This window comes from Rhinolophus sinicus, chromosome 2 (assembly GCF_057876585.1).
Source record: "Rhinolophus sinicus isolate RSI-liver-muscle chromosome 2, RSI-T2T, whole genome shotgun sequence".
Lineage (NCBI taxonomy): Eukaryota > Metazoa > Chordata > Mammalia > Chiroptera > Rhinolophidae > Rhinolophus > Rhinolophus sinicus.
Window position 1 is genome coordinate 121,475,245 of NC_142502.1, and position 23,489 is coordinate 121,498,733.

General features: G+C 36.9%; 1 protein-coding gene across 1 annotated transcript in view; it reads right to left on the reverse strand.

The window, feature by feature from the left end:
• Positions 1–444: 444 nt before the first annotated feature.
• SLC9A2 (solute carrier family 9 member A2) overlaps positions 445–23,489 on the reverse strand; it is an 80,313-nt gene continuing 57,268 nt past the window's right edge. Inside the window, exons 6-12 of the mRNA XM_019753913.3 lie at positions 20,154–20,243; positions 19,543–19,613; positions 13,603–13,764; positions 7,908–8,004; positions 5,852–5,983; positions 4,568–4,658; positions 445–3,046 (exon numbers count right to left, since the gene is read on the reverse strand). Coding sequence (XP_019609472.1) covers positions 2,676–3,046; positions 4,568–4,658; positions 5,852–5,983; positions 7,908–8,004; positions 13,603–13,764; positions 19,543–19,613; positions 20,154–20,243 — 1,014 coding nt within the window. The 3' untranslated portion in view covers positions 445–2,675. The remainder of the gene's footprint in view (positions 3,047–4,567; positions 4,659–5,851; positions 5,984–7,907; positions 8,005–13,602; positions 13,765–19,542; positions 19,614–20,153; positions 20,244–23,489) is intronic.

The window sequence follows — 23,489 nt, forward strand, 5'->3', positions numbered from 1 at the left end:
TAAACATGGTAGGTAGGTAGCAAAAGCCAAAGGGAATTTCAGCCCAGGTAATTTGGAGTCATATATAAAAAACATAGATTTTTAAAAGTGTCAGACTTCGCAGGCCAATTTCTAGTTGTTTGCTAACTGGCATAACTTATTCCCAATAGTCGGCCCTTAGAATTATATATAAAGAAGCCCTAACTTTTCACTTACATACAGTTCAAATCAAATTTGTTACAACAAACACCAAAGACCCACCGACATTTTATAGTCAGGTTGGAACTTTGTCTGGATCCAGTGTTGTTTGAACTAGGAGTCAGTTACCAAAGGTTGGGTATCTCGCTGTATTACTGAAATTTAGACTATTTTCATATTTAAAGGATTTCAGTTCCATACTCTGTCCCTGTATAGAGTGTACAATTTAATCATTTTATAAAACAGAAGAAGTTATAGAGAAAAAGCTAAATGAAGTCAAATTTATTTTTCATTGCTTTTATCATTCAACAAATAAGAAAACATTTACACTGATAATAAAGATAAAATGACATAACTGTTCCCTTTTTCAAAATTCACACAATGTCATCCAAATTCTTTATCTAACTTGTAATAAGTGAAAGCTGAATTTGGTCTACCTACTTAAGGAGAAGTATAAAAATTTTCATTTTTTTCTCCTTCAGTTCCATAGTCTCCTTATAAAATGTATTAATATTGAACACCAGGAAAAATCAAGAAATTTATTTTTAAGTTTCCTTTCCATGTCAATATTCCTTTTCAAATTTCATAAACTAACTTAAAATTTAGTCTTAGCATTCTCAAAAATACACGTCACATCTCTTGAATTATATTCCTATAATAAAATTCTAACGTAAAAGTTTTAATTTCTTTTCAACAGATGAATTACATATTTTTATAAATATTTTCATTTAAAATAAAGATTTTTGGCACAGAGTCCTAAAGCCTGTAGTTTTCAAATTATGTCTACACTGCTTTCCACGGATCAACTTGGGAGTTTCGGAAGCAAACTGCTCTTTATGAGCTTGTGTCTTGTGTTTATACTCCTCTCTGTCTCATGCCCAGCAATCTAGCAGTATTCCAAGACTTTAGAACATGAGAAAAAAGTCTAGAAGATTTACTTCTCCATGTCGGTGAGGGCAGAGGAAGAGGATAGAAAACCACAGCCAAGGATTCCTCAGTACTGTATCTTTTTTGTTGAATTTATCCATGTTTTCCACCCGTAATACTGTGGTCACTTGGACCCTTTGCTACATCTCCAATGTGAATCCATGGAACTATAGGAGTGGCTTATACCTAAACCCAGAACTTTAGAATCTTGTTCCAGTCAAGTTTTAAAGAGGAGCTTTTCAAAGGGGGAAAAAAAAAAGAAAAAAATGACAGGCCAATAAAATCTACAGTTTAAAACACAGATTTAAGCCATCTTTAATTATGTTCCACTGCTTGTCTTTCTGCTGTACTTTTAAAAAGTACTCAGGTGAGTAGAATCCATTTTTATATGAAGAATTGAAGAATCAGAGTTTACTACTTTATTGAGGGGTAAAGGTAACAAACGTACAGACTAGTGCAAAACAACAACTCCCACTTTCTCCAAAGTGCTTCCTACATAAAATTCAAAACCTGAACTCTCACCAATTTGTTAAACATTGGAATACTGTTCATATAAACTTTCAATCTTGTCTGCTTAGAGCCTCTGACCTGGATTCAAAGTTCTAGAATGTTCTACAGAAAAATGTCTGGAGCAGGTGGTCCTACATGAGTGTGAACCTGAATCTCCTGCATCCTCCTCCCAGGATTGCACACTACAAATCTGCCAACAAGTTGTCAGCAGGCGCTGCCCTGTCTCCCCACACACCACATGAGGCTCACACGTTGGAACTTCATGCAAAGCTGCCACCAACTTGGTCACACACTAAAAGCTGGTGTCGCCCACACAGCCTTCCTCTTTGCACCATTTAAACACAAAGAGGAGACGGAATATATGTCACCTCAAGCAAATGGTAGAATGAGAAACAAATTAAAAGCCAGCGGACTCTCATTATTCCTTAGGAGTAGCAAGATCTCTACCCGGCACTCTGGGAGCCAGGCCATCTCATCTGGTTAGGGGTTCTGATTGTCTCCCCCTTTGAGTCATCAGGTGTCTGCTCCACACTGTGCTCTTCCTTTACCAAGTGGTCGTCAGCTCACAGTCAGGAGCTGATGGCCCCCCAGCCTCCAGGACTGCCCTTTACGCCTTGGGAAGATGTTGAGTATTTTTAGTGCCATTTACTTAAAATCTGATTACAGATATACATTTTTTTCATAAATAAAGTTTGAGGCATGTGTATATATTAAAATTTTCACCAACAAGGGTGTATTAAAAATTTCAAGTTCCATCGTTCAAGTTCAATAAAGGCACACTTTTTTTTTTTCTGTAGGCCTGCAAAGACTACAACTGCTCACAACTGAAGTCATAAAAGACATCCAACGGGACTGGGACTGTTTTTCTTTGATTTTCCTCTTCTTGGGATAAGCAATCGTCCCATTAATCAATGGCGTGACTTTTATCACCCAAAAAAAGTATTTAGAGCCATAGAGGGTTTTAAATGGATTCCACTGTTGTGCCAGGATTCAGGGTAACAACCACAGCTGTGCTGGGTCAGTTATCCCCCCTCCCCCCAGGTCAGCTTTGGCCATTTCCATTAAGGCTTCTCACTCCCAAAGCGGGTTTTCTGGCTTCCAGGTTCCGATGCCCTTCGGACCAGCCTGGGTGGTGGCTTGGGTCTGTTGCCTTCAGTCACATTGTCTTCCCGCACCAGGCCAAACTGGCCTTTGGAGAGAAGGGGCTGCCGGAGCACACCTGGGGTCTGGGTGCCCCCCTCTTTGCTGTGGGGAGCTGGGGGACTGCAGGGCTGCCCTTGGCCAGAATCGACGTCCATCTCGTTTTTCCATTCCATCTTGTAGGGCTGGGGGGCTTTCTTTGAAAACTGTTCTGGCAGGAAGCGCCTAGCTCGGGGCTTTAAGTTGAGGACAGTGGTCCCAGCTTCTGTGTCTGAATCGCTGCTGTTGCCACCTACCACAGAGCAAAAGAAGGACAACATGGGCAAGCATTCCAGGGAGAAGGTGTTACAAGTGACTCAGCAATACATCAGTGGGTCGGCCACTGCTGCGCCCCCAGGGTGGGTGGGAGGTCCAAGGGCTCCCTCTGTCTCTGAGAGATCTGGGTTTTTTGCACGATCTCCGTGAGCAGTCAGCTCCACAAATGTCTACTCATACTGATTTTGAAGAGCTTACTATGTGCCAGACACTGTCCTCAGCACTTTTAGATACATTAACCTACTTAATCCTCACAATCCCCCATTTTACAGAAGTTCCACCAGGATCAACAAGGGGTGGAGCTGGGATTCAAACTGGGACCACCATGCAGCAGTGGTCATGCTCTCACCTGCCCCATCGGAGCCACCCCAGGAGGCTCAGCTCAGGGTCTGTCACACAGGAAGTCACCAAGGATTAACTGCTATTATGAAGATTCTTGTCTTGGTCTGGAATTTTGTATACAGCCTTATTTCCTTTATAATTTTATAAAAAGGCCAAACATCAATGTATATTTGCCAAGCAAAGGGAGGAGGCATGATTAGAATCAGCTCATTGCTAAAATTCTGGTCCTAGACTATGGAGGGTAGAACAGCTCGTAGGACGCTTGCCCAGGAGTTGAGACTTAGGAATTTAGAGCATTTTTGATGGACGTGTGGTGATAACGTGGCCCACTCTGTTCTAAATATCCAGTGCTCCCTTTTCCTCCCTTCTCATTTTTCACCTCACTCTCCATTACCGCCAGCCATCATTAGACTTTCCTCTTCTTGGTTAATTAAATAAACAAGCAAAAAGTGTGTGGGGGGGAATTATTACTGTTACATGCCATATTTTAATAACGCAATATCCTAACATATATCTCCTGGGGTTTCACAGAAAATGGCTTGGAGTTTACATAAAGATTATCATCAAATAAAGAGCTATTAGACTTTATGTCAAACTTTTAATAATTATATCCAGAAGTAGAAAATACGACTGTGTTTATGAAAATATATTAGAATTACTGTAAAAATTTAAATATACCTTTGCAGATTTACAACTTTCTATGTACCTCTTCACTGACCATGTGGTGACAATATTTGCTTTTGTTAACATGTTTCCCCGAAAATAAGACCTAGCTGGACTATCAGCTCTAATGAGTCTTTTGGAGCAAAAATTAATATAAGACCCTCTCTTATTTTACTATAACATAATACCAGGTCTTATATTAATTTTTGCTCCAAAAGACACATTAGAACTGATGGTCCGGTTAGGTCTTATTTTGGGGGAAACGGTATATCAAATAGAATCATTATGGAAAATCGCTGATTGAGTTATTTATAATGTGCACGGAACTCCATTCAAAAAGGCTGCAATGCAAATAAAAAGTCACCGTATTGTTATTTTAGCTTTGCAAACTATTGAACTCATTGTGATCAATGAAGAAGAATAGGGGCATCTTTCTATTCTATAAACATTAGTAAATAAGTGTCAAGTAGTTCTACTCCAACTGTATCATTACCTGCATTAGAACTATTCTTTTTCTTTTGTAGCTTTTCTGGAAGCTTTGTATTTTTTGGTAAGGATAAGTATCGGGAGGTCGAAGTGGAAGCCTGTAAAAGAAGCAGAAAACCATACTTAGACTACGCAGATGTCGTTTGTCGTTTGTTGTATACTAGAAGTTTAAAATTTTATGACAGACATTATTAAAAATTAAAATTTTAGTTCTCAATTCCAAAATTACTTTGTGAGGGACTGTAGGGATGGGGAATAAAGTTCCAAGCAATAATTATTTAATTTAAAATAACTAAACCTCTTCTAAAATATAATAGAAATCAGGAGTGAGGAAAATGGAAATAAAGTGGGACCATTATAAACAACATGTGAAAACTATTGTTTTTTTTTTTTTTAAAGAAAAGTTACTGAACCACCTATTTATGATAACAGTATTACTGAAAAACTTAGAACCTATATGTATGGGGAAGAAGATGTATGAAAAATGTAGCGCATTTTAGTTTATTTACTTTAACAAGTCTTGGAAATGATAGAACCAAAAGTATTACTATAGCTAATTTGCTGACATTTCCAATGCCACATTCTCCAGTTTCTTTAACTTTCAATCGATGCTGCCATATTTTACACATTAAAAAAAGATAATCTTGTTCATATACAAAATTTTGATCTCTGACAACCAAATACAGAATACTTTAAAAAATAAGATGCATGCCTGCTGTGTTAAATTAAGCAATCATGTGTTTTGCAAATGGCTTTTCTAACCTATTGACAACCCCCTGGACCAAATGAAATGATGAACGAACTCCCCGGTGAACACTCACTCCCCAGCCTTCTGAAGTCAACACACAGCGGACTTACAACCACTCTCCCTGGAAAGCTCAAATGTTGCTTTGCAAAGGAAGCCTGGCCCGGTCATCCTGTTTCAAACTGTAACTTGCCTGACCCTTCTTGATACTCTCAACTTCCTTCCTGGGCGATTTTAAATTTTTTCCATAATACTTACTGCCTTCTTTCTAACAGATAATTTGCTTATTCTATCTATTGATGACTTCCTTCTCCCCCACTAGAATTCGAATTCTACAAGCGTAGATCTTTCTGTTTTGCTCACCAATGTATTCCAAGTACCTAGAGCAGTGTCTGGAACGTAACAGTTGTTCCAGAGACACGTGAAAGGCTGTAATTAACTCCATCCCAGAATTCCTAAGAATCAACCTTCAGCAGCGCTTCCAGGATGGCTGCTGTTTTCCCTCTTGGAAGCCTTGTGCATCCCAGAGGCACAAAAGCCAGTTACCCTGCGCTCCCGATTCAAGCTGTTGTCTTTCCTAATGCTTTCCCGCAAACTGTGCCTTCGGCGGATCAGAATCTCCTTGGCTTGTCTCTCATTTGTGTCAGCCGTCAGATTGTGTCTGTTGTATGACAAAGTCTGGAATGAAAAGATAAGCGACATTTTACCAAAAAGGAAAAAAGAAAGAAAGAAAGTAAAAAAAAAAAAAAAAAGAAGTGATCATTGCTCAAGAAATTCCAAAGCTTTACTACGTTCCTTGGCTTTGCAACTCAGCTAGGTATTTAACAACTAATGGGCAAGGGAAAAAAGTATGAAAGTTAACATTCTTTAAAATTTGGCACATATTCCTCTTCTAATAAAAGCTAGTGAATAAGTTTCCCCCCCATTAGAACGTGTGATCTTTATAAATGAGAAAAATGATGGAATTCATCAAGTGCCTTCATCTACCTTGAAGTATCTTGTATGTATTTATCCATCATTAGCGGCTGGGGAAAAGCCATACAAGTCATCTTCATACATTCTCTATTGGACAGGAATCAGTGGTATAAAAACACATCACTTTGAGCCACTTAGTGGTGCCATGTGCTTTTGATTTTGACTTAGGAACATTTCTTCTAAACTGGGCTGTCAAATTGAGGAAGCTGCTGCCACCTACCACTAGCAATGATCCTGACCTCGTATTTGAAGCAGTAAAATGCCTCAACGAGGGCTGTACATGGCATACAGTTTTAATTTTATAAGCTATATAGAAATCTGTCTCCTAAGACAAATTGTCGTTCATAATTAAGTTCATTTTCTGACAGAATTAATGTGCACTTCTTGGGACCATCGCTGTGTCCAGACTCTATTAGGCCTAGTAGAGAGATGCAAAAGTAATAAAGGACAGGGCTCAATTCCTGTTTTGAGAAACTTACTATCTAGTTGAGCATCTAAGGCTAACAAAATAATACAAAATCATGAAATTAAGTGCTAAATGCATGTGGTACAGCACGAGCTCTAACAGTTATCCCACTTAAAGACAGGGCTGAGAATAACACAGAAAGTTGGGGAACCTTAAAAATGAAAGGGTCAGCTAAGCTGAGAGGAAGCAGCCGTGGAGACAGGAAAGAGAGCAAGCCAGGCCAAGGAATGAAGACAGAAACCTGTACTCCATGAGGGCTTGGTGTGGGTGGGTGAGGGAGGCGTGTAAATGAGGCTGGATAAAGCAGAACTTGGATATAGAGACCCCAAATTTGGAAAGAACCATTTAGCCTGGAAGCCATGACTGTTGTTGTGTTTCATTTTAAATAGGAGAACACTGCTATTAAAAGGTGTTTTAGGGAAAAGGGTGGAGCAACAGGAATGTAGGGGACAGCCTTTGGGGAGAACAGCTAAGAAGCTACAGAGATGACCCTGACATGAGTGATGGGACTCCCGACAAGCAGCGTGGCCTGTGTGCCACTTCACCTCCCTGTGCTCATTTTCGTCATTGGTAAAATGGAGTTCACGGTAACACTTCCCACTTATTAGAGGATTAAATGAGCTAATACATGCAATATGCTGAAATGGAGCTTGGCAAATTGTGTGCATTCACTGTTAGCTATATTATTAGCAAATTATTGTGTCAACAATGGAAATGCAGTGGAAGAAGTGACTCAGACGATACAGTGAAGGAAGAAACTATAGCACTTTATGAATAACAAGATTAAATATATTTTTATAAGTCTTGAAACATAAAAGTATCCATTAAAAAATAGAGGGCAATCAATTATTTACTTCACAATTAGTTACTCTGTGTGTGTGTGTGTGTGTGTGTGTGTGTGTGTGTGTGTCTAATCTCCAAGCCCATAGTAGCAGAACTCCCAGGGGACTGCAGGCCTTCACCCATGGTGCCCGGAGGAGAGTGGTACCCTAACGACAGCACACTGTGAAACAGGTCTGAGAGAAGAGAAGATGCCTGGTGTGGGACCTCAGAGGTTGGCATAACAGTGGGGCAATATCCACTCTAATTGGTAGCACAAAATCAGAAGGCTTATTTTTAGTCAAAAGCAAGTCAATGTTTAGCTAAATAAATTATCCTTACTCGCTGACGAATCTGATAGAGATTTCTTGATAATATTTCTCGAATTTCATCCATTTCACCAGGCGTGAGCTTCCTTATTTTTTCTTCACGACAGTCACTGTGAAAGTTTAAAATAAGGTTTTAGTATTCAAAAAATATTAAAATCATCAATTTTCTTTCTTACAGGTACAATACCATTAAGTAAGAAGAAGAACCTTAGTTTAAAAAATAATACTTAGGAATAATTCAATATTTTAAAATAACTCAAAATTCTGAAACTTTTATTTCAGTGCTGAAATCATTCAGGACAAGTTCAATCATGCACATGTTTTCAGAGTCTGTTGATGTAATTATTTTTTAAGAAAGATAAAGTATAGTACCTTATAATGTTATCACTCAATTATTTCTAATACTCCATAAATAAAGTAATATGGTGGTTTTTTCCCAACAGAAATGTAATTAGATATATTTTGCTTTTGTGGCCTGGGCTTTTAAATACTTCATTAGAAATATCTGCAAAGACACCACTTATACAATGTGTATATATATACAGTCAATCCTAATTATCCAGGGATTTCATATTTGCAAATTCACTGACTTGCTAAAATTTATTTATAAACATGTTATCAGTACTCATGGCACTTTGCCAGTCATTCACATATATGTGCGAAGTGGGGGGGAAATTTGAGTCGATCAACGTGGAGATTTCCTGAGCACAGTTTTGAAGTGCTATATGGAGTTCCTATGTGTAATAAGACGTGAGGGACCTTCCAGAGAAAATCTGTGTCAGAGAAGCATTATTCAGGCATGAGTTATGGTGCCGTTGACCACAATTTCAATATTAATGAAACAACAATGCATATTAAATAAGGTATCTTTACACAGAAATATACATAACACAAGATATGTACTGATGGGCTGATGAACACACTGTAACAAGAAGCTCACAGGAACCTCCCCCTGGATGTCTCCAGGAGCGATGATTGAGTATTTGCGAATCGGTGTTCACCGCAACTTTATAGAACGTAAATGCTGTGAACAATGAGAATTGACTCTATTTACATATTTTTAGTCTAACTCCTCCAAAAAGGCTTTGAGGGGGCCTTCACAAATACATAATACAATAAAGTAAATAGGAAAATAAATTAAGAAAATAAATGAAATCTGGGATGGTTAATATACATAAATGCATATAGAAGATGAGCCAAGGGCACACAAATTAAAGAGCATAGTTCTCTTATATTATTTTTAAATGCAAACTTACTGTTACTGTAAACCAACCATCACAGTAATTACTGGGGTACAAAAACCTATGTGCAAAGAGTAATGGAGACACACAAAGGAAGGAACACAGAAATTCAAGGCTTCATCAGGACAGACTTCTCTTATTTAGATGATTCATTTTTGCCTCAACTTCAGTTGCTCAGATGATTTTTTAAAGAAGCATCTTTATAGACTGACGCACTGTTGTTTAGGTAGCTATCCAGCTTTCTAGTTAGGTCTTTCGATCAGCAAAGTTAATTCACAGAATTTTAAAGTCAGAATGAACAAATAACATCCATAAACAACAATCTTTTTGATGCCTGATTTTCTTGAACAGTGTCCCCACCAAGTTTTTAACCAACATATGTTTGCATAACTCTAGTGCAAAGTGCACAACTACCTCCCTTGTGTAGCCTTAAAATATCCACTATGATTATGAATTTGTGACTTTCTACTTGTGCTTCTGTCGAGTTTTGGTTTATTATTTTGAGGCTATGTTATTATTTGTGTGCTAATTTAGACTTGTTTTGTCTTCTTATAGAATTGAATTTTGATCATTATAAAATGTACTTCTTTTATCTCTAGCAATTTTTCCCCATAATACTTACATTTTATGGCTATAATATAATTACACAAACTTTCTTTTGTTTAGTGTTTTAACAGCATATTTTTTTCAACCTTTTCTTTGTAACCTTTCTATACCCTTACATATAAGAAGTGTCTGTTACAAACAATATGAGTTGTATATTTTTATCCATTCTGAATTCTGATCATGTCTCCCTTTTAAATGGAGTAAGTTTATATTTAATGTACCTACCTTTGGATTTAAGACTATTACCTTACTGTTTGCATTCTATTTGTCCCATATGTTTTATGATTGATTTTTCTACTTTGTTGCCCTTTTACAATTTATTTTATTTTGTTATTTCATTTCCTTTCTCTGGTGGCTTATTACATTCTTTTACTATTTTTTTTTTTTTTTTTTTTTTTTTTTTTTTTTTTTTTTTAGTGGTTACCTGGGATTACAACATAAATTATTGACTTATTAAAGTCCAAAATACATTCATTTTTACCACTTTCTGGACAAAGCAAGGACCTTAGAATACAATAACACCATTTAGCTCCCTCTCAATTTATAACCTATTATTTTTGCTAGCTTTAATTTGGTATACATTTCAAACCCCACAGACATTATTATTTTATGCATGTAATACTCATTTAAATTTTACAAATATTTACTATTTCCATTGTTTTAATTCCTTTCTTCATCTGAAAGCTTCTCTATGAGACTCTTCCTTCTGTCTGTAACCCTCTATCATTCACTTTAGTGTGATGGTTTATATTTGTCTGAAAATGTTTTTATTCTAGATTTTTGAAGGGTAGTTTAGCAGGAAATGAAACTCTAGGTTAATCAGTTACTTTCTTTAAGAATTTTGAAGATAGCAATGGTTTCCACTGCTTTTTGTTGAAAAACAGCTGTCAGGATTTCTTTCTCTTTTGAAGAAAATAGGTCTCTTTTTTCCTTAGAGTATACTTAAAATTTTCTTTTTGTGTTTTTTATTTTTAGCACTTTTTGCTACTGTGTATCTACTTTCGGTTTTCTTTTTATCTAATCTGCTTGAGGTTTGTCAAAGTTCATGTCTTTTATCTGTTTGGGGAAATTAACAGTCATTTTGTCATAAAACAGAGCTTCTACAAATTTCTTATCTCCCTCTGGAAGTTTTCACCATATCCTATATGTTTTTTACTTTCTTTTCAATATTTTTCATCCCCTTTTTTTTTTTCACTTTGTGCTTCATACTGGTTATTTTGTTCTGTCCTATATTCCAAGTAATCAATTCTCTCTTCAGCTGTATCTAATCTGCCTTTACACCTATCAAATGAGAGTCTATATTTAGTTACTTTATTTTTAGGTCAAATATTCTAAGATATTTTTTATTTAATAGTCTCCATGACAATGCCAATAATGGCAATGACATTTTCTTGCCCTAAACATATTATTTTTATTTTAAAATCTCTGATAACTCAATTATCTGAATCCCCTTTGCATCTGTTGTTACTCTGCTATTGTTTATCTTTTTCTCAATGTTTTCAGTCACATTTCCTTGTCTACTCATTTTATTTTGATTGGTTGCTAGATATTATATATGAGAAATCATAGTGGTAGTTTAAGGCTCTTTTTCTCCATAGAAGGTTTAAATTTACTTCTCTCAAGCAGCTTGGATAGGGGTAATATCAATCTCATATGATTTAAATAATTGTGGATTAAGATCATTCTAGATTGGACTTCCTTTTCTTTGAGGGCTAAGCTGTAGAATTTTGAGGTAACAACCTATGTTTGGGTATAAGAGCTCTTCCTTCTTGGTAGGTCCTGAATTCTAATTTTATTCTCTAAGACCAATCAGTCTGTCAAAACCTCTATTTTGGTATTTTAGGCTGTCAGACACCTTCTCTGTAATCCAGGGAGAAAATAGCACCAAATGCTACTTCATCTCTTGGACTTCCTTATTCTATTGACTCTTAGCTAAAAATAGTCCTCACCTCATGCATACTCCAGATTTCACGCAAATTTTTAAAATATATTTTGTACTATTTTTCTAGTTGTTCTCAGAAGATGGTTTGGTCTGTAACACTCAGCTCATTATTGCCAGAAATACAGCTCCTTATTATCCATCTCCCCTTTTGCTTGTACTTTTCCCAGAGAACACATTTCAGGAGAGACAGAATGGTCAATATAGCATTCATTTATCTAGTTATGTGGCTAGCCATTAATTTTGTAACCTAGTTCCCTAACCCTAAACGTTTGCCTTTACTCTGCTTATTAGCAGCTTCAAAAATGAACTGTGAACACAGAGGAAAACTGAGATTTCTTTCTTCTGTGATCACAAAGACAATGGCTCTCCTGTTGAGAAGCTGGATAATTGAATTATCCCTTGCTTCAACTGCAAATAGAATAGTGCATAAGGAAGATAATGAAATTATAAACCTAGAAGGAAACTTAAGGATCAAGTCTAGCTCCATTGTCTACTTGGAAAAGCTTAACCTCAGGGAAATAAATGGACCAGTTTAAGGTCACACACAGAGTTATTTGCAGAGTATAAATCAGCCATTCTGTTCAATCTACTACTGTTTATAATGCAATAATAATGCCTTTACCTCCAAGCCATTCTGACCACTATTTTTTTTTTTTATTGTGTGAACTCCCATAATTTGTATAGGGGACTTAGAGTCCTAGTAAAAGTCATAGTTTATATGGTTGGGTGTGATTTGGAGCTTCCTCTGTCATTTCAACTCTCCCATAGATAGCATTTTAATTAGGTGACATTTAGTTTAAATGAGCTTCAAGCTCAGAGTGAAAGAACAAACCAGTGGAACCTGTAATTTCTGTCATTTTTGTAATAGAAAAGGAATGATGATTACATGATGACGTAACCTAATTTGCTAACTGAGTATTTACTCTTCTACTAGGGATTTGCTATAAGATTTTGGGCAAATCACTTCCAAATCTGAGTATTCATTTCCTCATGTTTAAAATTGAGCAGACAGACTACGTCAGTGGATCTCAATCCTGGCTGCTTATTAAAAACATCTGAAGAATTTATAAAGATATCTATACCTGTTTCTCAATACCAGAGATTCGGACTTTATTGGTCTTGATAGCTGTATTATTTAAAAGCTCCCAAGCTGTTTCTAATGTGCAGCCTGGGTTGAGAACCAGTGCACTAGATGATCATTAATGTTCTTTCCAAGCCTTAAACTACAAGTATGAGTAATCTATCAGGAAAAAGCTAAATAACTATATATATATATATATCCGTGTTTCCCCGAAAATAAGACCTAGCCGGACAATCAGCTCTAATGCATCTTTTGGAGCAAAAATTAATATAAGACCTGGTCTTATAGTAAAATAAGATAACTTTATAATATAAAATAACATATATGATATAATTAATATAATATAATTAATATAATACCAGGTATAATTAATATAATATAATATAATATTAATATAATAATGGGTCTTATATTAATTTTTGCTCCAAAAGACACATTAGAGCTGAAGGTCCAGCTAGGTCTTATTTTCGGGGAACCATGGTAGCAAATATAACACATCAAAATGCCTGCATAAGAGACTTTACTTTTCAAAACCACTGAATTACCCAAAGCAAATATAATAAAGGCATAATCATCCTAAACATGACAAAGTATTTTCTGACTAGTCGATTCTAAAATAACATGGTGTGATGCAGCACAACATGACATAACATGACATGGCATGACATAGCATAAGGTACACATTTCTAGGCTTCACAGTTTAGCCAGAATCTCATTCTGCTGTGAGGTTATAAGGTATCTCTCTAGAACATAGGTCAAATTTGTTATTATTACTGGTTTCAGAAAACCATAAAGACATATTAGAAAAACTAAGTTTTATTTGCAAAATAGTACTTACTTTAGAGATGCAAAAGAAGGGACAGTACTTATCATCCCAGTCTCTGCCATCTCAATGGCATGTTTTATTTCAAGCTTTTTATATAAGGATACAATGCTTGACTTGGGTTGGTTTTCTCGAATCAAAAGCTTCCTCAGGTACTTGTCATCAAACTTCTTAAACCTGGAAATAAAGACAATAAAAGCTTCAATTAATTAATGTCACACTAAGAGAAAAATCTGTTTTCAGCAATAAAATCATTTCCACTGCTCCTAGGGAAATAATGTAGTACCACTATTTAGCTAGTCTGATCATTATATATATTTTTATATGTGCATACCTGAATATATATGTACATAAAATATGTGTATGTATGTGTGTATATACATGGATGTATTTATGTATTTGTGTATGTATGTGTGTACATGTATACACAGGTGTATATATTACATATATATACATATATATGTATATATTGCATATATGGGTTCATTTTTATATACAGCCATGTCATATATTCCGGGGGTGCCAACAAAAGGTATACACGACTTGAATTCATCTTTTGTTATCGGTATATATTGAGTATTACAATTTTAATGCAGTTTTTTCCTTTCTTAAAATGTGTATACATTTTTTGGCACCCTCTTTATATCTAATATTCACTAATTATAGATTAAATTACATATATTTCTACATTTCCTATTTTTCTGCTTCCCCTTTCAGCAAAATTACTTAAAAGTGTTAATACTCGCTATCTCCTCTAATTCTCTCTTGAACATTCACAAATCAGGCTTTTGCCTCCAATATTCTTTTCAAACTACTCATATTGAGGCCATCAGTGACCCACCACCTTATAAATCCAATGGCCAATTATTAGTCCTCACCTTTTCAGACTTCTCCTGCTTAAAATATTTTCTTCCAGGACACCATACTCCTTATGGTGCCTGCCTACCTCTTTCTCAGCCTCTTTTTGTTGGTTGTTTTTCTTCTTTCTGGCCTCTTCATGTAGGAGTGCCCATTGGTCCTATTCTCTACCTCCACTCATGGCGATCGTGCCCAGTCGCATGGATTTTAATAGCATCTCTATGCCAGTGACTCCTGCCAGTATCTCCAGCTCCAACTTCTCCCAAACACCAGAAATGAATATTCAGCTGCCTACTCAACATCTCCAGTTGCATACTTCGTAGACATCTCAAACTTAACATGTTCACACTGAACTAATCTTCTCCTACAATACTCCCCTGTTCAGTTAATGACAACTCCAACTGGACAAAAACCCTGATGTCATCTTTGATTCTTCTCCTTCTCTCATATTCCATGTTATGGCCTGAATTCAATCTGTCTAAAAATTCACATGTTGAAGTCATAACCCCAGTACCTCAGAATGTGACCATATTTGGAAATAGGGGCTTTACATGGGTAATTAAGTCTAAATGAAGTCACTCAGGTGGGCCTGGATCCAATATACCTGGTGTCTGTATAAAAAGAAGGAAATTGGAACAAACACATACAGAGGAAAGATGACATGAAGACAGGAAGAAGAAGGCCATCTACAAGCCAAGGAGAGAGGCCTCTAACAGATCCTTTCCTCACAGCCCTCAGAAGGAACATCTACCGACACTCTGATCTTAGATTTCTAAACTTCAGAACTGAGAAGCTAAATTTCTGTTGCTTAAGCCACCAAACCTGTGGTACTTGTTATAGCAGCTCTAGCAAACCAGTACACCCTATCCATTTGATCGGCTATTCCTGTTGTCTCCACCATCAAAAAAGATACAGAATCCAATCATTTCTTACCACTTCCTTTGGCACCACCCTGGTCCTAGACATCATTTCTCAACAGATTCTTGCAATGAGCACCTAATTGGTCTCCATGCTTCCCCCATTGCATTCCTACAGCCTATCCATAGAAGCCAGTGTGATGCTGTTAAAATGTAAGTTGAACAATATGACTCCTTGCATGCCACTTGAGTAAACATGCAACGACCTGGAGTCCCTACATAATTTGGAGCTGTGCCTCTTAGTATGTGCTCCTCTTACTCAGGTCCAGCCTCACTGGTGTCCTTCCTGTCCTGGAAACTTACCAGTGTGCCCCCATCTGTGGGCTTTGGTACTTACTATTCCTTCTACTAGGTACACTCCTCCAATATACTTGCAGGGCTCATTCTCCGACCTCCCTAAGTCTTTCCTCAATCGTCACTTTTCCAAAAGAGCCTTTCCTATCCATCCCATTAGAATTTCATGCCACCCCCATCACACTTCCTGTTCTATTTCAAGGATACATTTTCCTCCATAGCAGTTATCATTTTCTAATATGCTATTAATTTTTTTTTACCTTAGTTTCTGTTTCCTAACACTAGAGTGATATCTATGGGCAGAGGTTTGTTGTTGTTTCCCTGTATCACTACTGCACAGAGCAGCGCCTGGCACACTGTAAGCCTGTATGGTAGAATGAATCACTTGATCCCAACTCTTCCCTGTACCCACATCCTCTGCCATATCATTTGGTACCTTCCTTCCTCCATGGCCTTGATAGCCTGCCCTGTCCTGATTCCTGACTCTGGGCTCAATAATGCTACTTGCTTTGGCCAATGGGCTATTAGCAGACATGATGATGGAAGCAGAGGCTTAAAATGGGCCTGTTCATTAAATCTTGCCTCCTGTGCTTCCATAATTACCACGAGAAGGATATGCATGGAGTGACTCATTAGTCCCAGGACAAAGGTCAATGCCACATGAAGCAGAGGTAAGTCACCCCAGTCACAGAGAAGGCCAGCCGGGATCAGCTGACAACCAGTCACCCACTGAAGCAGGAGCAAGACCAGCCCAGAACAGGTGACTCTCAGCCTCTAAACTCAGGCGCTTTAATAATAAGTGACTTGTTTTGGGGGTGGTTTGTTATGTAACATTATTATGCCAACTTGTAAGTGAAACAGCACGTAATAAATATTGGTTGAGAAAGAAAGGGATTTATTACAGCAATCACCCTAAGCCCAAGGAGGTTTGTAGGCACACCTGTGCTTTGGCAGGAAACAACGTTAACCCACATTCCTGGTGCTAGTCCTTTGTTCTAAACACTGGAGGGCTATGAATAATTAAAGAGAGCCATCCCTACACTAACACTGGGCCTACTTCTTTCTAAGTTTATTTTGAATTTCCTATTAAGCCCTAGAGCAGGACTGCTGGCAGCAACACATCATTTTAAACTTTTATTATTATTGTTTTAGCTACTCACTAGAGATAAACAAAACGAAGAATAAACACTGAGGACAATGATATCTGACCTATTTAGCATAGGGACTGTGCATTTTCTTTCTTTGCTTTGTTTCCATTCCTTTTATTTCTCTGCCAAGCTACACACAGGTGGTTTCTTTCTCCATTATTTGGTTCCTCTTGCCAAGTTTGAGAAGCTTCCCTATGTATTACCCTCTCATTTCATTCTCAAAGGAGCGATTGCCTCAAGAATTGTTTAGCAGGACGACTAGAAATCCACAGCATAAGGACTCCAGAGGAAAGGGAAAGATATCCAACATACCTAAAACTATCATTGCTTTATATGTCATCTCTAGTAAATCAGCAATTATATACGTACCAGAGACAGGATGTGAGCGGAACTCATGTTAAAAGTGGCCTGTGTCAGCACCAAATCCCTCCGAACCCATTTCCCCACTTCCCCACTCTACCTGCAGTATACAGTACACTTGATAATCCAGAAAATCATTTGACATTTACCTGGAAAATACCACGCATGGAAATGCATAGGGGTTCATGAAATTATTAAATGAAGCATGCATACTGCAGAGAAAAATGTTAGACATGTAACTGTTACCTTTCAGGCAGGAATTAAAGTTGTCTCTGCCATCCTTAGTATTTATAGTCCAATTAGCCTGGCAGCTTGCAGATGTCTGCCTGCAACAGACTCATGTACCCCAGAGAAAAAGTGCCTTTCCCTGAAAGATACGATGTATAACCTGACTTTCTCTGACATTCCTTCACCCAAGTTCCAGAGAAAACATACATGATCAAAGGGTCCATCTCTTCTTTCTCCTAACACTGCCCCAAGGACTGCTGGTCTGATTCGCATACCTACTCACATTTATTTCCCCCCTGTTTGGGAGGCAGAAGAGTGGTATAAATCTTTAGCCTGATCTTCCCTTTTGAAAAGAAACAAACTGTTCTGGGGTACTACTGTCACTTGTCACTTCAAGCAAGGACTGACAGGATGCTAGAGAAATGAGAAAAGTGGTTGGGTTGAAAGGGAGAAGGTAGGTGGGTAATAGGCGTGGCTATGGAAACTATGGTGACGAGAGGCAGAGAAGACTGTATCACTGGGTAGGCACACACTGGGATGGTTCTTAGAAGTTACCAGGGATGTAAAGCAGGGCAATGTAGAAAGTCACATGGCTGACAGTTAGGGTTCTCTCCTCTACCTCGTGCCTCCAAAACAGTGACTAGTGCCCAGTATAAACGGCCACTGTTTTCATAGTTTTACAATGATTTTAGTTTGCTTTGTTGTATTACTCTGCGCCCCCATGTGGCTAATTAGGCACTCTCTTCTGACAAATAAAATGGTTTTCCTTTAGAGATGAAACAAGGCTAGATCCCTGGGGCCTTTTTACATTGGTAAATGGTGTGGTGAGGCTTGTAATGGTTGCACTTAAAGTCTCCATAATTCATTTTATTACTTAATGATATCTCTCACACACACACACACACACACACACACACACACACACACACACACACATCTATATGCTGTGTGACTGTTTTGTTGTCTTTACTATATTGCAAAATTTTAAGGGCCTGAGTCTATGGCTTATACTTCTCATTTAGTCCAGTATCGTGTCAGAACATGTGAGCAAACAGTAAGCACTTAACAATTCCCTTATGTTAAATTACATATATTGGTAGGTTGGTCAACTTCATGTTAATTAGCATTGGGGGGTGCGATCTGTTAGCAAGTTAGGAAAGACAAGGCAGGAAAGCAGGAGGCATCCACCAAATATAGCTTAGAACCTGTCCACCTGTCCTCGGTGACCAACAGAAATGCCATCTCCTTCAAAAGTCTTTCCTAACCAGTGATTCTGCCTGGCTAGTCTACCTTATCTACTTCAACTACAAAATGCTTGAAAAGAGACAATGAATCTTATTTCTCTACCACAGAGCATTTAAAGTTTTTAAAAAGTAAATAGGTAGATAGATAGATACACAGACAGATGATAGGTAGATACATAGATAGATAGACAGGTAGACAAATAGACATTTATGTAAGTGTACATAATCTTTCAGATAACTAGCTTTAAAAATATTTATTTTCTGTTAGTCTCTTTATATCCTCAGGTTCTCTGAAGACCTTCAATACATGTGGGAGAACAAACAGTAATGGAACCCCCAGTTTTTAACCAAATAGATTGCATTCCTGTTTCCCTTGCAGTGAAAAATGTCTGTATGAATGAGTTCTGGTCATATAAGTTCAGGCCATGTGATATAACTGGAAGAATTGTGTGGAAACTTCTGATAACTTTGTTAGGAGGAAGCTAGTACGCATTTTTTTGTGTCTTCGTTATCTTTCTTCCTACATGCAGCCTGGACGGTGCATATGATGGTTAATGCTGGGCCAGCCATTTTGGTCTAAGAGGCAACTTTAGAAATGGAAGTTGTTGGTGGAATCAATTAGACAGAAGGGTCCTGAGACTATGAGGAGCCTGTGCAGCAGAACTTGTCTATTAAACCTACATTGCCTACCTCTGGCAATCTACATAAGAGAGAAATAAGCTTCTATCGTGTTATTACAGCCACTATTGTCCCAGGTCTCTGTTATAGCTGAATTTTAGCTGAAAGGACACACTGTGGCACAGGATAGGAAACATGTACACCTCTGAAAAACAAGGTAAGTCAATAAGTCAAGCTTCCAGAGTGATCCAGAGCCACGCATAATGTAATGACATCAGACTTTCTTACTTGTCTCTCCAAAAGTTGTGACCCCAATGTCCACAAACATCTTCAATCCCAGTCTTCACGTGATCAAAAAACTAAAACAAAAAAGGCAGGCTCATTGGTTCATTTTTACCTGAGATCAGTAATTTCCACTTTATTTATATCATGCCTGAATTTCAAAGACCCTGATGGTTTTGCTTTTCGTTTTTTTTTTTTTTTTTTTCACTAAAAGCAATAAAACAAGAATTAATCGTCAACAAATTGATGAGATGTTTATCACATGCATATTAAGCTAATCTTTGATTATTTTTCTCATCATAAGTTTACTCATGATTTTTGAAAATGTGAAGTAAGGCAATAATTTTCCAGTAGAAACATTTTCAGGTTGCAGGAAGTAATAAAAGGGGATTCCTTGTCCTGTATTCCTAAGAAGATCAGTGGGCTTACTTGGAGAAGCCTCCATGGGGCTACATTCATTCTACACCCCCAACTCACATCTTTCTCAGCCTCCCTCCCTTTTACCCTCTGCCATTTCCTTCTTTGTCAGGAAATGAGGACCATGATGTAAAACTGTTTGACTGAATCCAGCCTTTTTTCTTTTATTATTTAAATTGTTATAGTATATTAAAACCTACCCGACAATGGATTTCTTCACTGACAGCTTGCTGTTTCTTATTGGACCTCTTAACATCAAGAAACTCCACCAAGGGTCGAATGGTTATTCCCTGCACATAAAAAAGAAAGTGAATTTTCTTATAGAATGAAATTAAAAATTCAAGAATAACTTTTATTCTCCTACGCTTTGACAACCAACAAACGACATCCTGCTCCAAATATTTAACACAGTACATGCAATATTTTGTAAACTTTTCCTTCCTCTTCAATAGCTGGCATATTTTCAGAGGGCCAAGTCCCAACACCTTCTACTAGAAACAAAACACAAGAAACTGAAAACGTAATTGTAAGAAATAGAAAGAGAAAGAAATTCTAAGAAATAATAAAATATTATCCAAATCCACGGTATCGCCTACTTGTATTATCCACAGAAATCTTTTCAATGATTCTTACATTCATTAATTTACTAAAACAGCTTAATTGATCATCTACTGCATACATGTCAGCAGCTTGGACATTTGAGACCCAAAGATGAATAGTTACGGACCTCAGCTCTAGGACTTTGTGGTCTTATGGGGAGAAGGATATACCAATAACAGCTACAAAGTAGGCAAAGGAAGAATGAGAGAGACACAGAGAAAGCGGGTCAAGAAAGGGGTTTGGTAGAGAGGGAACACTGGAGAGGTGTCTTAAAAGATACTGGAAACATATTGGAGCAGAGACCAAACACAAGCAAAGGATCAGCAGTGACAAAGGGCACAGAGTAGGTTTGGGCATGCTCACCATGACCTTGGGAAATGGAGAGAATCATAAGACTTGGCAAGCAAAGAAGAAAAAGAATGTCCTTAACGTGATCAAAAATTAAATTATTTGCTAGAAATCTATAGTGAACATTTGACTTAACAATGAAATATTAAAAGCATTTCCACTAGAACCAGGACAACACAAGGATACTCCTGATGGGCTATTCAACATAGTTCTGCAGGTCTCAGTTGATTAAATAAGAAGAGACAAAGAGATGGAAGTGTAGCTACTGAAGATGAAGTAACAAGATTTTTGTTGTTCACGGATGATCTACTTTTTTTGTCCTAAAGTATCTAAGACAATCCTTTTTCATTTAAAAATAGCAAGAAAGTTCAATAAAGTGACTAGACATAAAATCAACATACACAAATCCATCCCATATATTAATTTAAAAAGGAAACAGAATAAACACCTAGAAAATAGTGAGGAAAATGATATCTATATCTTCATCTATTTGTATATGTAGAGAGAATATATACATAATAGTATGAACCAGTATATAGATAATACATTAAATATATAGTAGTATACCACATAGATACTAAGCACATATATGTACTCTTATATACTCTATCTCCGTATGTACATATATAATCTATTACAGGTAACCCCTGTATAACACGGTTGTTAGGTTCCTAAAAAATGCTGTGTTATACGAATCCGTGTTATACAAAACAAAGAACAAAAAAGGGAGTTAGGTCCCCAAAATTTTAAAAACATACTATTATATTTTTATAATTAAGAGAAATATCTTTATTAAAGCAATTGTCACCAAAAGTATGACATATTAATATGCATTAAATAATGTTTTCTTCGTCATCACTACTAAGCTGTTATTATGTTCCGTGTTGTTCAGGGATTTCTATAATTTCGAATGAGGTATTTTTTGCTCTTAAAAGCTCTTATTACACTCCGTGTTGTTCAGGGATTTCTCTAATTCTCAAACCACGTTAGAGGGAAACCATGTTCTAGGATGCCGTGTTGTAGGAGGGTTTTCCCCAATTCTCGAACTGTGTTAGAGGGAAACCACGTTGAACCATGTTTCTCTGAAAATAAGACCGAGTCTTATATTAATTTTTGCTCCAAAAGATGCATTAGGACATATTTCCAGGGGATGTCTTATTTTTTCATGTACAACAACCTACATTTATTCAAATACAGTCATGTCACCTTCTTCTGGAACACCATCATAATGTACTAAATGCGTCCGTCTGGATGACGATCTTAACTGGGGCTTATTTTCGGGGTAGGTCTTATTTTCAGGGGAACACAGTAGAAGTGACACGTTATACGGGGGGGGGGGTACCTGTATATAATCCTATCACAAAAAATGCACAAAACCTTTACAAAGAGAACTATAAAACTTAATTAAAGGATATTAAAAAGACTTAAGTTTTAAAAAGACACATAGAGTTCCTCGATGGGATTACTTAACAACATCATGATGACAATTTTATCTCAATGTACTCGCAATAACACAATTCCAATAACATATTCCAAAGGATTTTTAACAGTGTTTCAGAGGTTGGTTCTAAGTTAGTCTGGAGGAGTAAATGTAACCAGAAAAAATTAGAAAAAGAAGAATAAAGGGGAACTTAAAGATATCAAAACAAATTACCAAATAATATATTTAAAGTTATGTGATACTAGCACTAAAATAAGCCAGGTGCGGAGGGAATGAGAATGTGGGGACAACAGAGACCCCCAACTTTCTTGCTTGGTAGATATTTGCCACCACTTGGCATGAAGAATATTTGTATAGGACGGGTATTGGATTTGGGGGAGGGGGTGCTTATGTTGAGATAGGTTCCCTGCCATACATTTGACTTCCATCTCATCTTTCTGCACCTCTTTACATCTTTACGAAAGCTTTTGAGAATATAAACTGTGATAAACACACACACACAGTTTTTTAAATGCGACCACTTGTTTTATTCCATCACTCCAGCTTTGGGCATTTTTCAGCTTAACTTTAACTTTCTGAAGTGTGAACTGATTTTGACCACATTTGGAATAAAACACATTTTGCATTCTATTTGTGTCACGTTCAAAGTCTGCCACTTTGAAATAACAGAGGAGATAATAACAGTTTTACAATCAATACATATTCTGTAATTTGTAACTTACATAAATAGGTATGAACATGTAGTTTACAAAGATGGATTTCATTGATTTCCAGATATCATAAAGACACTAGTTTAATAACAACTCCAGGGAAAAAAATTATCAAAATCAGTACAATTTTTAAAACTATATAATGTATTTTAAGGACATGAACTATTGTTTAACATACTTTTTTTTTTTCAATCATTATTCATTTAGTAAACAATAAATGAGTTTCCAGTATTTGTAAATATAGGGCATAAAAATAAAGATAAAATACAGGGTGGGCCCCAATCCCTACGGGGATTCCTTCCGCTAGACAGATAATCTAGAAATTAATGGACTGTCACAAACAAAACAAAACTGACCAACTACAGGAAGCAAGTGTGGCCTGGTGCCCAGATCAACTCAAGTTTCTAAAACTACAACATAATTTATAATTAGTTTAT